Here is a 16,590-nt window from a genome sequence, read left to right on the forward strand (position 1 = left end):
GAAAACGAAAATGTCAAGTAAAGCGAAACGTTTTGTATTTCATGGCGATTTTAATGTAAAAAAGTTATTATTATAATGTAATACGTGTGTTGCGTCTTTGTCAAAGAAAACAAATTCTGTTTAAGCTTTGTTTTCATCGTTTTTATGCACATCACAGATTTTTTGTTAATTATTTTGAAAAACGGCAGAATAATAGACTGGTCCAATATGCATAGTAAATTTTTAAATTTCATTAATTTTATCAAAACTATTCTGAAACTACAATTTTCTATTATAAAGAAATCTAAAAACTACTCTTATATAAAACTTGTACGAAATTTAACAAAATTACTGGTGTTATATATTTTTGTCCATAATTATATGTGTATTCGAAAATTGATTAATGTAATAAAAATGACCTGCATAATAAGCACAAACAATTTAATCCAAGTCGTTTTTTTACTTCAGATTTATTAATATTCTTGTCTTCATCTGTAGTAAGTTATCAATTTAAATCATGATTCGCTAGCAACTATTATCCAGTTGCACAAGTGAATTGCATTTTTTGAAAAATTTCAAAAACGTAAGAAAAATTCTATTTACTATTCGAATTCATTTAAAGCTCCTCTGCATACCTACGAGTATAAGAAACACCAAATTTAGTGTAATTCATAAATAAACAGCACGAAATGAATCATTGATCACAGAGGAAGGTAAGGTAACCAAAAATATCGCATATTCTTGACCTTGGCGGCATTTTTGTGTTTTTGCATGGTCATTGAATTCTCAATTTAATCCGTTCGCATAGGTGTGTAATCAATCGGGCAGTTTATTTATCAACACAAAACATGCTGGAACCGGCGCGTGTATAAATATTTAACAAAAACAGTTATGACTTATTGACACGGTCGTAATTCGCAATACCTTAAAATTGTTTTCAACCCATCCTCGCGCCGATCAACTAGTTCGTCGCTCTCGTAAACTTAAGTCAAAAATTATACTTGAATACTCGCGCTTATAAACATGACTTCTTTTTTTCTGTGCAATTGCAACGGCGTTATAATGAGAGCGAAAAAATGCGCTTCTTGATAATCAACTCCTTTTCCTCCTACCTAATTCCAGATTTATCACGGAGAAGCCGAGATTAAAAATAGAATGAAACGAAGGAAAAACGTTGGAAGTGTAAACACGTCATCGTCCGTAGGCGAGCACAGAGAGCTCATCGAGCAACAATATATAATTTACATTGAATCTGCGCCGCAAGAGCCTGATCTGCAGGCGCATTTTACGGTTAGCGGATGAAAAGAAAACGAGATACTCGCGCGTGTAAACAGCCGATGCGACAGCGCTAATTAATTTTCTTCTTTCCATTGTATTCAAGGCAAATCGTTGGACTATAAGTCATACAGGCATAAGCAAGTTTTTTCATCATCATTATTATAAATGTAATATTCTTGATGCGTAAATGCGTATGTAAAACATCTTTGAAATTATACAGGCAAAACAAGATATTCCGTGTAGTGGTGTGAATCATTTATGGCGTTTAACGGCTCCTCGCTTCGTGCGGAGCTATTTGCCATTGTACTGCGTCGTTGAAATTTTCTAAGAAACGCATAGACGCATGAGCCGCGAGTACTTTTACGCATTTATACTTATGTATGTATGCGGACACGTGTGTCGTTGTGTCGGATGCCGCAGCATTGTCAATGTATCATGTAGATGCGTGTATAAATGTGTGCAAATCGTGTGTACTGTACGCAGAGCTACATTTCTCCGTGTATCGCTGACTGCATCCGCGAAACATTTGTGGTCGATTTTCTAATTTTTACTGCCAACATCGGCATCATCCCGCTTGGAATTTCATTTCAAGTTTCGAAGATTATGCAACGCTCAAAACAACTATAATACTTACATCGCTTCTATTACTTGGCATTTTTGCTCCGTAGTTATTTGTCCTTGTACATAATTGATAAAGCCACGAGCCAAACTGATCTATGTTTCGTTGTTTTCCTCCCGTAGGTGATAAAATACTCGACATTCTGAAAATTCTCTTCTCGGTAACGTCTATTTCTACGATACGTCGACAAGCCGAATGATGCGCGAATTCGATGCAACTTTTTCAAACCCATCGAGTGATGACACCTTTGAAATCTTACGAGAAATCGAATCATTCACAATTCAAACGACCGTTGATAATCGTACAAACGCATAATAAGAACTGCTCCGATTGGCCTGCATTGCAGCATTGCATCGAGTTCAAAACGCTAATTCGAATGCTCTGACCGCCGACCGGTGCAGCCGGCACGCACAGAGCCCTTAACTGCTGACATCTGTGTTCTCGCGACGCAATTCCACGGCGCCCCTCCTTTTTCCATCGCGCAAAGAGCACAACACCGGGAAAGAGTGTTCAGTTCGAATACAAAACTCGGCTTATGTACGCTGAAACAGTTGAGATCGTTTCAAATTTCAAGAAGTAGGCGCCTTATCAGGATCCTCGAGTTCTGTGGTTTATGTTCTGCGAATTTTTTCTACAACCGCAACAAAATGGAACAGGACTTTTATCTTTCTTCCGATGGTAAATAAACCGAAATATTCAACATTATTTTAATGATTTAACCTTTTGTAGTGTTAACAAAATGATGTATTTTTCATTTCACCCGTCATTATTTTGATTACTCACAACTCATTGATTGAATATTGTTCATTGTAGAAATTGTTGAATCAATCAAACGTGAGAGGTTAAGTATTTACGATGTGGATCCCAAAAACATAACACTAGACAAAGATCAAAATTACGCAAGCTTACTGATAAAGGATGATTTAGCAATGGATATTAGTGATTCTGCTAGTAGTGACAGTGACAATACCTCCAATTCTTCTGAACAATCAATTGAATTGCCAAGTAAAATAATAAAGCTTGCTGATGATCTTACAGAGTTGGAAATATATAACGTCAACTGCAGGGAATTACCAGAATGTACATTGAAAAGATTACCTATAGATTTGAAGAAATTATATGTTCATCATACTTCAATTGCGCTATTACCTACCAAAATCAGTCATATGTTACATTTAAGAGTTCTGGATTTAAGCTACAATAAACTTGAAGATATACCAGATAGCTTTGAATCCCTAACAAATTTAAAATCTCTTAATCTAAAGTATAATCAATTAAAAGATTTGCCTAAATCGCTTAGGAAACTGCAAAGATTGAAAGAACTTGACATTAGCGGTAACAAGTTTACTCAAATGCCTCATTGTGTACAGTATGGAATGGGGACTTTAATAACATTAAATGTTTCTCATAATAAAGGAATGAATGTACATATTTCGCCTTACAGTAGATATATAGAAAAATTTTATGCCAACAGCAATGGCAAATGTTTTTCATTCCCAGATTGGACGTTGAAGAATAAATACTTTGCGTTAAAAGAAATTAATTTAGATGATACTCAATTTGATGTTTACAACTTTGAGGGCCAAGGAAACAATTTGAGCATCGATAATATTTCCATGAAAAACTCTAATTTATCAAGTGCAGTTCTAAATATGATAGTAGAAAATATGACTAAAATCAAGGTTTTAAAAATTGGAAATAATCAATCTTCGTGCTCCATCGTAAATATCTTCAATAGTATACCCATTACAACATTAAAAAGTCCAGCCAATCTGATAGATTTAGATGTTTCTGCAACATCTTTGCCAATGATACCCAAAGAAATTATAAAACTTGAAAACTTAGTAAAAGTAGATTTTAGTTTTAATTGTATTTCTTGGATTCCTGATGAGTTTTGTGAATTACAGAAGTTAGAGTACTTATCAATTTCAGGAAATAAAATGATTCTTCTTCCTAAGAACATAGGAAATTTGAAATTGTTAAAGGTGTTGAAGTCATCTAATAATGATATAAGACAATTGCCAGAATCCTTTAAAACTTTAACAAATTTAGAAATAGTTGATTTTTATGAAAACAATTTTGAAGAATTTCCTGCAGTACTTTCCTGTTTACCTCACTTAAAGGGATTAGATTTTGAACAAAATTGTTTCTCTACAAATGAATTAATGGTAAATGAAAACTTTTTTTTAGTCTATATCACATATAATCTTATTAAATAGTATATAAATATTATTAAAATTTTACTTCATTCTGTAGGTGGGAGAGGACTCATACATGAATCTTCGCAATGCTTACATATCTGCAGCAAAGCAAAGTGACAGTTCCATTGGCGATAGGAAAATTGGATTAAAAAATTCTCCTTATGATTATAGTGATGATGAATCGGATAATTCAAAAGATTCCATGGATGACTACTATTTTCAGGAACATCATCATTCAGAAAATATAATGTATCTTAAGACATCAGATTCTGATGAATGTTGGGACACAAAAACTGATTCTGCAGATGAATTTGAACCGGCAATTGGTAAGTTTGAATTTTAAACAATTTATTGAGGCATTATAAAAGTTCAAAAATTGATAAGATTTATCATTCAGCCATGAAAGAAGTAAATTACAATGTTCTATCAAGAAAACAGCAATGGATAGTAGGTGAAGGATTTTGTCCTGCTGATCTGCATGTTAAAACCATAAAATCTCAAGTATCATGTATGCGGAAGTACGGTTCAATACCGGCTCATAGTATTGAAGAAGGACAATTTGACGATGACTAATTAAAAATGTTAATGTAGTCATACATTTTCAAATTTTTTGATATGCATTGTGAATATGATTTATTGACGGAGGTATTTATTTTATTGAGCTAAGTTTCAATATCAAGTTTGAAATACTTAATACTTTTACCTCAACTAAAATTATGATTCTATAAGAAACTTTTTTTTTACATCAAAACGAGTGCAAGTGTACAAATTGAAAAATTATAAGTCAAATCTTGTTGATTGATTTTTAATTGAGTAATCAAATTCTAATTTTTTTTTTATTTGAGTAGTTATACTGATGTATTGAAATAACATAGTTTTCTTTTATTTTTTTGTACAGTGTATTGTACAAATCAATTGTATATTGAAGAATAACTATGCATACATGGCTGAAAAGTCAATGAACTTATTTTATAATTATTGACTCAGCATTTAAATATCATCTTAGTGCTTTTATTAATTTATTTTTATTTTATTATGACCAAAAAGAATGACGTGTTAATGTACACTCTATAAATTGTTATGGCTTAATTAGAAATTATGCTCTGTTTTATTTATATATAGAAAAAATATATAATTTTGAAAAGGAATGCCATATTAATTCATAAGTGAGTGATGAATGTATAAATGAAAATACTGCATAACTGTTGTAAAGATGACATGTTGATATGTACATATATTTTTTTTTGTCACATTTTCAAATATAAAACAGTTATGAAATAAAATGTTTGAAACTATAATTTCTTGCTTTCCTTCTGCATGCCTGTCTGCACACCCCGATTCTACCTACATACCTACATAACGGATACGCATGTACGAAGCTCGATCGACCTTGTCTCCTCTAGTCAAGGTTAACTCTATCAAGTTCTACGCGTAATCGTACGAGGCATCATTTACGTAGGTATTTGTGATACTTTGATAATTCGCTGCACTTCTAAAAGAGAAGTACATGTGTATCGGTGTATCGCCAGATGGACCAACGATAGGCCAGTGTCCCATACACTCGAACAACGGCAATAGCTCTCGGGCGAATTCGTTCCTCTGGGAGTCGTGTTCTCTCTTCCCAAGCCTCCGCAGATAAATAACTTGGTAATGCCTCGATAGCTGTAGGATAGCCCTCTCGAGTTACGCATTCACTCACCCTCGACGAAGGTAACACGCGTGAAATTGCAGCAGTCAGCCGTAAGCAGCAATCAGCAAGTCCGAGGCGCATTACTTTCTCAATAGTTTCATCCGATCGTCGATACCGAAGCTCGTATCGTAGTCGTCGCTCGCGTCGTCATCGTCGCGACAGTCGCCGGCTTCGCAATCACGATCGATCAGCGACCGATCATTAGGATGGTGCCGACGTTGGCGTCGATCGTCGCAACGGGCGACTCTACCGATGACGAGCGAACCGACGACGAATACCAGACTGAATAATGAGCCAGCCACGAGACCGACGACAATCATGTCAATCACGAGAAGCATGTACAAGTCTCCGTCACCGCCGCCGCTGCTGCTGCTGCTGTTGGTCTCGACGCTTTTGCCCGTCGTTGTTGGCCCGTAACTGAGTAACGAGGCCTCGATATGTAGCTCGAGCGATCCGAATAATCCGCTATTATACTTACGAGACGTAGCTAGATGCAAGTGGAGAGCTGGCCGTCGCCGACCAACTGGTCGTCTCCTCGGTTGGCACGAGTTGACCGAAGGAATCGTTGACGGCTCGCAGCACGTCCTTGCCGAGCTCCCGAAACGTCGTCTTGCCCAACCAATCGGCGAGGTCGCGACGCCCGATCTGACGCAGTCGATGCTCCAGATGTTGGTGGGTTTTGCCGGCCCCCTCGCCGGGACTCGAGTTCCAGTGCAGCAGTTGGCGCAGACACGGGATTTTCTTGCTTATCGCCGCCTCTGAACCAAACGACAACCAAATGATCGATTCTATCTCGTTCGCGTGAAGCTCGAAAAGTGCCTCACCTGCTTCGCTCAGCTGCTTCGGCAATTCGTAGCTGTCAAAGTGTAGAGCCGCGACGAGTAGGCGACACTCTTTGGCTCGCAGATGCGCCGCCAAGTACTCCAATTCCTGCAGGTTCAGGTCGATGGTGCCGCTCGACTTTTTCGAAAAGTCGCAAATTATCAACAGCGAGAGCAAAGCTCGGCAATAATCTACCATTATGCGGCTTTGTTGATTTTCATCCGCGACGGAGAGAAGAAATAAAACATTTGAAAAACGTGTGCAACCATGTTATTTACGGCTATCGTACATTCGTCAGAAATATTTCCAAACGCAAATCCAGACAAATCGAGGGAAACAAGAGTTTGCTTTTTAAAGAGGCTGAAGCAATCATCTGATCTGCTTCTTCTTCGTCTTCTTTTTCTTGGCTTTCTTCCTGCGACAGGGCTGGCAGCCGACCTGCTGTTCCGGTGTTCCTTCCTGCGACCTGAGTAACTCCGAGCGACTGTCCTGCGTACCCTGGTCAACCAATTTGGCTTTTTTCTTTTTCTTCTTGCCCCTGCCGAACTTCATCATGTCGAGAGAGGAAAATCTCTTTCTCCGATAGGGATTGTAGCCTCCCTCCTCGACGTCGAACAGATCTTGCCTGTGCAGGATTTTACGTTGTCTCGAGGACCACAGAAGCAAATGTCGAACCGATTCGTCAGCTTACTTGGATCGAGTCTTGTCCTTGTTTTTGTCGCGGAAGCAGCAGGAGCAGCACTTTCGGAGGCAGCGCATCAGGCGATTTCTCAAGAACAAGGCGCAGCAGCAGCTCACCAGTACGATGACGCCGAGGATCGCGAGGAAGGTCGACCATCGCATCTTTGACATCAGATGCTCTGCCCCGAGCACATTTTACACAGCGCATGTTTTAATCGAGCTCATGGGAATTCAAATCGTATTTTTCAATCGAGTGCAATAGTAAAGAGTCGTTAAAGTATACTAACGAAAAGAAGTCTGGGCCAAGGAATTTTTGCTCGTTTCTTTTTCCTCTTTTTCCCCTTCTGCGCTGGTTTTGTTCTTACTCTCCTCTTTGTCTTCACCCTCAGCCTCGTCGGCCTCGTCAGCCTCAGCATAATCCTTGTCATTCCTTGGCACATTAGAAAGTTTTCGTGTTATTTTGTTCAACTAGTTCAATCGTTCGCTCCATTTCCTCCCCTCTTCCCCCATAATAATCCCTATTCTACGATATGATTATTCATGTACAACTATACGTGAACTAACAATAATTTTGGCTCTCGGTCGTACTCGTTATTCTCTTCATTGGCTTTTTTCCTAGCATCCTTGGGGTCGTTACTGGCGAGCTTATTCTGATTTTTGCGCTTCGAAGACGAGCCAAATAATTCCTCTTCCAGTTTCAATTGAGACTTGGACAAAGTTTTCTCTACTTTGTCTGGAGCAGCTGAAGCAACGGCAGCCGATTTCAGCTTCTTCTTGAACCTGTTCTGCAGAGTACCGGCGCCGTAGCTCGGCTCGAATCGCAGCGGCTGCAACTGAACCGGCTCGTAGTAAAGGTTTTGGAGGCCAGCCGCCGTCGGTTTGGCGTAAACATTTCTCAAGGTCAGCATCGCGAGCGAGTTTGCACGAGTCCACTGCTGCTTTGGCACTGGCCAAGTTTTAGAATCATTCGAACTTGGAAGCAACCTCACTGGCTGAAAGCTCGCCACTATTCTCACAGGTTAGGTATACCTGTTTACTAATACCTATTAGCATAATCGTACGATACAGCGACGATCGATAAACATTTTTTAAATTATACATAGTGCATGTTGTGTAATTGCACGAAAACCTCGTGTCCGCCAAGGATATGAAACTTTTATTTACTTTTTACACCTTGATTTTATTGCTATTATTCTCGCAGGTAAAGGAGTTTATATTTATTTACTATATACTTTTGTTGCATCGAACTTTTTCATCCTCGAGTTTATGTGAAATATTTTTATGTAAACACATAACCTCGCGAGTAAAAGGCGCAAAGAAAAGCAGTGTTTACGGAAGGCGGCGTGCTTGCTCGAGCTTTCACTCGCACCTTTTCTCCAGGGAAAAAGCTCGACAGTTGCCGGGGATTCGGCCAAAGGACACGAGCAAGCAGCGCCGCGAAGGAAATTGAATCCGAGCGAGGATGCCTCGAGGCTGTTGCTGAAGCATCGGTTGCCGCCAAGGAATAACAGCAGCAGCAGCACCACCACCACCAACAACAACAACAACAACAACAACAACAACAAAAACAGCGAGTTACCAACGAGTGAGTCTGCCAGGCAGTGAATTTCCAAGCCGTACTTGTCTCGAGCAAAGCTCGACTCGAATGGAATTTCGTGGTTTCTTCAGTCGGCGCGAGGAAGGATGTCTCGTGGTCTCGAGGCAAGCGGGAGGTCAAAGCTCCGTCTCGCTTTCTTCTGCGCTTCACCGAGCTCCAGCCCCAGGCCGAGGAACAGCAGCTGATGAGACGCAAGCAGGCCCCCGCGTCCTCCTCGTCCTCGCTGAGATTCGGCAGGAAGCGATACCGCGGCTCGACGCGCGTCCTCGACCGCCAGCGCAAGCGCCAGCAATTGGCCTCGATGCTCGATCAGTCGAGCTCGCGGAACGCCGCCTCGGCCCTCGCCCCCGACGACCAAAACGATCAGCCCGACAATACGTGAGCTTTCTCGCATTTTTCTACTGCGCTCCAATTTCCTCCCGAGTTCACTACAACTTTTCCTGGAGCAGGACAAAAACTGTGCAAGTAGTGCATTGCGTGGTCACGTAAGATTGCTACACCGATAAAGTTTTGATCTTTGCTTATTACAAAGAATGAATAAAAAAAAGTCATTCTTTTCGTTCTTAGCAACAAGACAGAAAGCAAGGACGAGGTGGCGACGAGCGACGAAGAAGCGACTCGTCGGGTTCGTCGGACGGTCGTCATCATCTTCGTCCTCATATTCGTCGCCACGACGGCCAGCGCACTTTACTCCTGCTATCGCAACAAGAAGGCCGAGTCGAGAGAAAGGGCAGCGCCTGACAGCTCCAGCTTCGGCATGTACCGAAAAAAGGCTGCCTCCGTGGATAGTGCATCTTTCGCAAACGCCAGCGAAAAAAAGACCGAGGAGCCTGGCAGTACATTTTTCTCGTTCTTCGGCAAGAAAAAAGCCCAAACCAAAGAGATTCCACCCTTTTATTGGTAATTCTTGCTTTTCCTTTTTATTTGTATCTCTCTGCAGCCGCGATGTATTGAAAAACTGATCGAAATTCTCGCCCGCGCACCTGAGTCTCTTTTTCTCTCGGTGAAAATTCTCTACTCACCCTCGACGCAGTCCCCCGGAAATAGGCATGGATCAGAGCGACGGCAATGGCAAGCATGTAACAGCGACGAGGGCAAGGACGCAGCAGGAGGACGATCGCTGCACCTGCCCCACGCGCCCCTCGGACGATTCGCAATTGTCGAGGCAAAGAGGCGGCGGCGGCGGCGGCAATTGGCGAAAGCAGCAACAAAAACGAACGAGGCTAAAGAGGCAGGAAAGCGCGAAAAAGTCGATAAAAAAGGCCGAGTCTAGAGAGCTGCGGAGCAAATTTATCCACTCCGAGTGTGCTAATTGCAAATGCTGCGAGTGCAGCGAAGCTCAAGCAAGTACGTTAACGCACACGCAGACACAATGCGCTTCTCCGGACTCGTCCGGACGACGAGTTAATTGCTTTTCTTTCGCAGAGCCAAAGCAGCAGCAGCAGCAACGCACGAGGCGCTTCAGTCTGTTTCGTGGATTTGGAAAAGTCGAGAGACGCGACGATGAGAAGGCAATTAACTGTCTCGGCAAACTCTGCGGCAAGGATCAGTCGAGCCACGACGAGACCGACTCCAACAAGAGGCAGAGTAATGGCACTGCGCCACCGATGGACAACGACGGTCTCGGCCGCAGCGACTGCATCGCTGGATTCGATCTGAGGGTCAAGAATTAGCCCGTTGACGAGCGAATGAACTCGAGAGCGAGCGTGAGTCGAGTCTATGCTTATTTTTCAATCGGACATTGTCGTACGCGAGGCACGCGCGAAACTCTCCCCGCCCGCCCCCCGGAGCGCGCGACGCCCGACATGCAGCATTTTGCACCGGAACTAACGGCTGTGCGGCCGTCGACGCATCTATAATGCATATATCCGCTCCAGCGTTGGCATGCCAAGATGCGACTCGAGTCTTCCTGGTCCGTCAAATGAAAACCTCCTACTTGTCGTATTTTACTATACTTTAATTTTATTCTTCATAAAATTACATTGTTTCTTATTACAATAAGGTACAAAAAATGCTTACGCGACATTTCCATGTGATTTTGCACATTAACTTTACAATTATATATTTGCAGTACTGTAGGAAATTAAAAGCTTGAATTCGGCAATATTAGTGCGAACGAGACATTTTATATCCGTAAATGTGTACAATATGTGGATACTCCTATTTTACAACACAGTTATCATGTTGGGCGTTTTTTTTTTTTTTTTTTCAAAAGAGCACGACGGATTTAATTACATATTTTTCAATTGAAAAGCTCATTCAAACCTATTCGCCTGTACAGTTAAAAGCGTTTTTTTCCTTTTTTCGTTTGTTTCATTTTTCTTCTTTGGCAAAAAACGCATCTGTTGAATTCAGAGACACGGTTTCCCCCCGCTCTCTGTCTCTCTCTTTCTCTTTCATCAAGCTGAAAAAAACGTAAAAAGAGCGCATACACATCTATAACGACGAAAAGAGACATTTTTTTCTCGTTCCACTCCACTCTTCCACGTCGTGATTTTATCGATCGAGACGAATGGGCGCACTTCTTTTTTTCTCATCAGCGTGAAAATTGTCACCTGGTATTTAAAACAATAGATGTGCTTCGTATTCCATGTACATGTACATACACACATATATATTTATATTTTTTTTTACTCGCATACTTGACTATCCACTCACTCGGTTGACGAAAAATGTCGATTGAAATTATTCGAAGCGTTTATTATGTATCTTTGTTATATCGATCATTGCATAATTTTTTAATGCTTGCAGCTATATAGGCCATTATTTTAATGGATACAGTGAACACTTTTTCGTAAATTCATTTAGATACTTTGTATATTGAGCTTTTTTGTAATATCCTTTCACTTTAATTATTCTATATCGATTTTAAGCCCTCTCTCTGGACAAGAATAAAATTATAGGTAATTAGCAATAGTAGCTGCAGCTTCAGAGGACCGAGTGAATGTTCTTTGTGGAAGTAAAAACTAAAATATTTACTCGATCACGGAGTCGATTTAGAAAAATATGATTAAAAATTCGGTCATCTTAATCTCATAATATTTTATTTCTCTCGCATTCAAGTGGGGTGTAATTCATTACGTGGTAAACGCTTGAAATATGATACTATAAACGGCGTCCAGTGTCTTGTTCCACGCCTCCGCAGTCTCGGGTGTGAACTTTGTTCCAAATTTCTGCCGCAAGACCTCTAGAATGACTTCCTTCAAGTGCTGAAAAACAAGAGGAAAAAGGAAAAAAAGCGATAAAAATTGTAGGCTTGCTCAGAAGGAGATAGTTGGTAAATTTGCGCGAACCAGCATCGTGTTTGCATTGAGTCGAGCTCGCGCGTATGTACTCGTAACCGATCAAAAGAGCTCGACGAACGTAAATTCCATACAGCAAAGCTGTATATCTTAGCGTCGGCTATTTGGCTTTGCCTCGGGCTTGTACAGATACTTGCCACTGTGCGCGGCCAAGCTCATCATCGTTGCGATACTCGTACGTGTGTATGCGCACGTAGTACGTCCACACTCGTGCGTACCGATGAGGTCGAGAGGAATTTTTTTCTTTCCTTCGCGCATAGCAATTATTCGCGTGTGTTTGCACGAGTTAAAACGCCTTCGGTCCGTGCGGTATATTCACGAGAGCAACGAGAGCAGTCGAGAGATATTTCGTTGGCGCGACCTTATAGCGAGTCAAGGCCCCCACCGTTGCGCTCGCGGTGAACTGCTGTTATATATCTGTTATATAGATCGCAGCCGCTTTTCACGCGGATGAAAAGCAGAGCTCGTGCTTTTAATGATTCGAGCCTCGTCTCCCGCGCAAATCGACGTCTCGAAATCGCAATCGCGCCGCGCGAGCATCGACTGCGTAAACACGTCGATGATTCTTAGTTAGCCTTATAGAGGAGGCTGCTTTGTATACGCGTGTCGAAAACTAGCGAGTCTTATAAATACCAGAAATTGTTCTCTGGTGTTTCCACGCCTGTGATGCCTCTCGCCTATCGCCAGTAGATTGGCTTCGAGCAACGCCGGATCGCCCATCGAGTCGACGACGTTGTTCAGCGCCGTTATTATGCTCAGACAGTGAGCCTGGAACTTTTTGTTTGCCGCAAGCTCGTCCACCGGCAGGTCCTTGAAAGCTCCGAATAATTTCTGATACTCCGGATGCTTTTTGAAGAAGCTATGTACAGAGGCAGAAAGAGAGAGAGAGATGGACACTTCCAGGCAGACAAAAAATTCTCGCACATCGCGACTCGTTGAAAAATGGGGGAAAAAATAAGAGAGAGCTTGCGATACTCGACTTGATACTCACGTAATCATGATGGCAACTCCATTGGCTATCGGCTCCTTTCTCACGACCGACCATGTGCTTTGGACGAGTTTCTTCTGCCGGCCCGTCAGGCCAGTCGCTGGGTCGATTACATTTTCGTTCGAGGATCCGTAAAATATGCTCGTCAAGCCGCCCATTTTTCTTCTCGCTAGGCCGGGCCCGGGAACTTTGGCTTGCCTGTAAATTTTCGTCCAACGACCAAAGAAAAAAGGATGCCTGATGTTTCATTTTCGTGACAAGTCGAGATAGAGAAAAAGAAAAAGAAAGACAAGTCGTTGCGCGAGCCGAGCCGCGTTGTGGCTCGTTATTTTCTATCGAATAAAATCAATATGCATAACGTGTACATGGCTTGGCACATCATTATATCGCGCGCGCGGCAAAAGGTCGCTCGGGCGCGAGAAAGAGAGCAAGAGAGAGAGAGATCGTTATAACTTGTGACCCGAGATGCTAATCAAAGCAGCAAACGCGCATTAGACCGACTCTCTTTTTCTCTCTTCGTTTCGTCGTTTTTAATTGTCTTGGTCGACCAAAGCCATATGCACGTGCGAAAAGTCATCGTTTCTAGTCTACAACATAGTTACGATTAAACAATCGGTGCACCTTTTCATTCTCTTTCGCGAAAACGTCGCGATGCAATTAGGAAACTTTTAAAAATGTCGTAATGATGAATTCACAATTTTTTTCTACTGAAAACTTGTTCTTCTTTTCTCTGCTATTGGTGCTTATATCGACATTGTACTTTTTATTTAAAAAAAGAATCAAAATAAAACATTTGCTCAAACTTTACTTTAAGCTACGATAACGAGATTCATAACTTTTATCGTTATGCTATTCTGTGTGAACTGCGATTTCTTCTCTTATTAAACGAGCTCTTATTGAACTACATTTGAAATACGTGTCGAACAGCATTTGAAGATGAAAAAAATTGCGAAGAACGTCATAATTGGTAGAAAAAAAATCTGTACCGAAAATACTCGATTCAATGCTTGGATTATGGTCGAGAGTAGCTTTGTTATTATTTGAATCGTAGCTAGCTCCGAAGCACGCATGACGATTTGAAAATATCACTTTGAAGCCTTGAAATAAACGTACTCAAAGCACAAATAGTATAAAAAGTGCGCGACAATGTAAATAAACATTGTAATTCAGTTAAGCTTTCGAAGAGATAACTACGGGAGACGTTCGAACGGATTGGAGAATTGAAAAGAAATTGAGCCAATTGACGAGAATTAGAAAATGAAGAGGCAGTCTTTAGTCACTTACCAAAGAAATGAGCGCTGTTTACAAATGCAACTAGGATCGACGAGCGGCAGCAAAGAGAAGCGAAAGCGAAAAAATCGCACGGGAGCAGGAGCTTTATTACCTCCGTAGGCCGTGCGATTGCAAAAAGGTAGCTGCGATTCGAGCTGGCGATCCGGAGCGCGTGTCGAGCAAAGTGCGTACAAGAATGTTATTGTATACGGATATTTGTGTACGTTATATAGAGGAGCCGTGTCACGTAGACGCAGCTAGTTCAGGCCAATACGACGGACCAACTGACACTGTGCGCGGCGAGCTGTTGCAGCGCGCGGCGGCGATCATCGCGCGGTCCACCCGAGAGGGAGTAAGATAGAGCGAGACAGACATAGAGACACGTCCCTTGTATGTGCAATTATGTTGCGCGCCTCTATACCTGTATATATCGCCGCCTGCCTTCGTATTCTCTCTCTCGCTCTCCCTCGCTCGCTGCTGCACTCCGCACATGTACACATACGTGTGTCGTGCGCGGCCGAGTGGGTGTGTGGCTGTGCGGCGAGTATACATACGTGTATCGATGCGAGCGAGAAAAAATAAGGGAGATGAAGCACGGAAGATGATTAGGTATGACACGATATCGCCTACATATTCGCTCCACATACACGAGTGCATACACACGACGCACCGACTTGTTATCATTATTACAATGAAACTGCAGAGGCGACCGGCTGTCGTTGTACGTATTGTACGCTGCACACGATTTACGTGGGCTCGTCGCTCGACGACGACGCTCTCTAAAGCAACACTTGGCCTTATCTCCGCATCCCCAAACGAATCATCTTTGCTTCTTTATTCCGCGCTGCATCGAGCCAACATTGCCGAGCAAACGTTATTTTTTTTATAGATCGGTTGCATCGGACTAATACCCAAATACTTGGTCAATATTAAGTAGCCGTAATACTTTAGCTAATTTTGTCGCTTAATGCACCCGACTCATTTTTAATTTTTGACGCATAGCTTCCCTCCTCTCTTTAAAATACTCTTATTATTTAAAACAATGTTATTTTAATTATTACATTTTTTGAAGGCACATCTTTTCGAGACGAGATATTTCAATAAAACAAATCGTAGGGTGACAGGATAATACTTGAATTGTTTCGAGCTTCTTCATGATTTACTTTGCGATCAGCTGACAGCGACTATTTAAAAGTCATAATAACGGTAGAGTTGATTTATTGATAATTGATCAAAGCTGCATAGAATAAAATTAAAAAAGACAAATTTCATGCAAAGTTGACGTTAGTTGATCGGACAACGAGTCGAGACTCTGGACTCTGGAGTGGCAAGTGCTACGCGAACCTCGGCTACTGCGCAAATGCAGATTTTCCAGCAACCGTATAGCAACTACTTTCGCCGCCGACGCCAGCGCAGCTGCAACGCTGCAACAGCATCGAAAGAGAATAAGAGAAACGGGAGGCGCACGCAGCCGCGCGTACACATTCAACACTGCAACACGTTGTACACGGCGCACATATCCAATGCTACATATATATACGAACTCGGAGCTATATGCAGTGTTCGGCTGCTCTACAGTCTGTGGATCATCGCGTGCATGTGTGTGTGTGTGTGTGGTGTGTGTTGTGTTGTGTGTATGATGTGTTTGTGCAGCGCCCGCGCCGCGCCGTACCGAGAGCTTCGAGCAGTTCGAGCGGCTTGGCAAAATAACTGCGTAGCCAAACCTGAAACAGCGGCGGAAGAAGACGGGAGGTGCGAGGCTTGCGCGTCCTCGACGTTTTGAGCAACAACAACAACAGCGACGACGACGACGACATCATCCACGACGAAGAGTACAAGGATTTTAAATTCTTTTTCTCCTCTCGAAGTCGTCGCGAAGAAAATTCGAGGCGCTATCATGTTTGTTGACATCCACATACGTTAATCAGCTCATCGAAGTTCACAGTCCACACACACATATACACGCACGCGTGCAAAGTCGCATCGAAAATCTTCTCTCATTTGGGTTAGTCGATCTTTGTTGTCATGTACACTTATACCTATATATAAGTCGCGGACGCCATCGGCTTCTCTAACGAACCTCGTAGCTTCCTTTGTTCGACTGTTCTCTACCTGCTTTCCCCCTTGCTTCCTTTGCTCCTCTACCCCCCCCCCCCCCCCC

The 16,590-nt window shown here is 42.1% G+C and overlaps 6 protein-coding genes across 8 annotated transcripts in view; 2 read left to right on the plus strand and 4 right to left on the minus strand.

Annotated features, from left to right (window-relative positions):
• The first annotated feature begins 2,370 nt into the window (after window positions 1-2,370).
• LOC106658922 (leucine-rich repeat and death domain-containing protein 1-like) lies at window positions 2,371-5,375 on the plus strand. The gene is made up of 4 exons (XM_014381098.2): window positions 2,371-2,554; window positions 2,690-4,044; window positions 4,133-4,403; window positions 4,475-5,375. Exons 1-4 carry the CDS (start codon window positions 2,524-2,526, stop codon window positions 4,648-4,650), a joined length of 1,833 nt encoding a protein of 610 aa, XP_014236584.1. The 5' UTR covers window positions 2,371-2,523; the 3' UTR covers window positions 4,651-5,375.
• Window positions 5,376-5,847: 472 nt separating this feature from the next.
• LOC106658502 lies at window positions 5,848-6,787 on the minus strand. Its single transcript, XM_014380502.1, has 3 exons — window positions 6,592-6,787; window positions 6,246-6,525; window positions 5,848-6,184 (listed from the first exon to the last, which is right to left on the minus strand). Exons 1-3 carry the CDS (start codon window positions 6,785-6,787, stop codon window positions 5,848-5,850), a joined length of 813 nt encoding a protein of 270 aa, XP_014235988.1.
• A 171-nt stretch (window positions 6,788-6,958) lies between these two features.
• On the minus strand, window positions 6,959-7,993 carry LOC106658503. Its single transcript, XM_023459988.1, has 3 exons — window positions 7,558-7,993; window positions 7,281-7,449; window positions 6,959-7,214 (listed from the first exon to the last, which is right to left on the minus strand). Exons 2-3 carry the CDS (start codon window positions 7,439-7,441, stop codon window positions 6,959-6,961), a joined length of 417 nt encoding a protein of 138 aa, XP_023315756.1. The 5' UTR covers window positions 7,442-7,449; window positions 7,558-7,993.
• On the minus strand, window positions 7,553-8,178 carry LOC111693897. The gene is made up of 2 exons (XM_023459989.1): window positions 7,835-8,178; window positions 7,553-7,700 (listed from the first exon to the last, which is right to left on the minus strand). Exons 1-2 carry the CDS (start codon window positions 8,176-8,178, stop codon window positions 7,553-7,555), a joined length of 492 nt encoding a protein of 163 aa, XP_023315757.1.
• Window positions 8,179-10,803: 2,625 nt separating this feature from the next.
• Window positions 10,804-14,734, minus strand: LOC106658928 (globin). 2 transcript variants are annotated; one of them, XM_014381107.2, is made up of 4 exons: window positions 14,442-14,734; window positions 13,161-13,394; window positions 12,803-13,028; window positions 10,804-12,076 (listed from the first exon to the last, which is right to left on the minus strand). In XM_014381107.2, the coding sequence occupies exons 2-4, from the start codon at window positions 13,313-13,315 to the stop codon at window positions 11,945-11,947; spliced, it is 513 nt and encodes a 170-aa protein (XP_014236593.1). In that variant the 5' UTR covers window positions 13,316-13,394; window positions 14,442-14,734; the 3' UTR covers window positions 10,804-11,944. The 2 variants fall into 2 exon arrangements, with proteins under 2 accessions (XP_014236593.1, XP_014236592.1); XM_014381106.2 differs by having other exon boundaries at window positions 13,161-13,355; window positions 14,442-14,733.
• A 1,292-nt stretch (window positions 14,735-16,026) lies between these two features.
• Window positions 16,027-16,590, plus strand: part of LOC106658925 (guanine nucleotide-binding protein subunit beta-like protein 1) — a 2,590-nt gene continuing 2,026 nt past the window's right edge. For both annotated transcript variants that reach the window (XM_014381100.2, XM_023459924.1), the window contains exon 1: window positions 16,027-16,434. The gene's annotated coding sequence lies outside the window, so the exon portion shown is untranslated. The remainder of the gene's footprint in view (window positions 16,435-16,590) is intronic.

The sequence above is a fragment of the Trichogramma pretiosum genome, unplaced genomic scaffold (genome assembly GCF_000599845.2).
Source record: "Trichogramma pretiosum strain Unisexual culture from Peru unplaced genomic scaffold, Tpre_2.0 scaffold10, whole genome shotgun sequence".
NCBI lineage: Eukaryota > Metazoa > Arthropoda > Insecta > Hymenoptera > Trichogrammatidae > Trichogramma > Trichogramma pretiosum.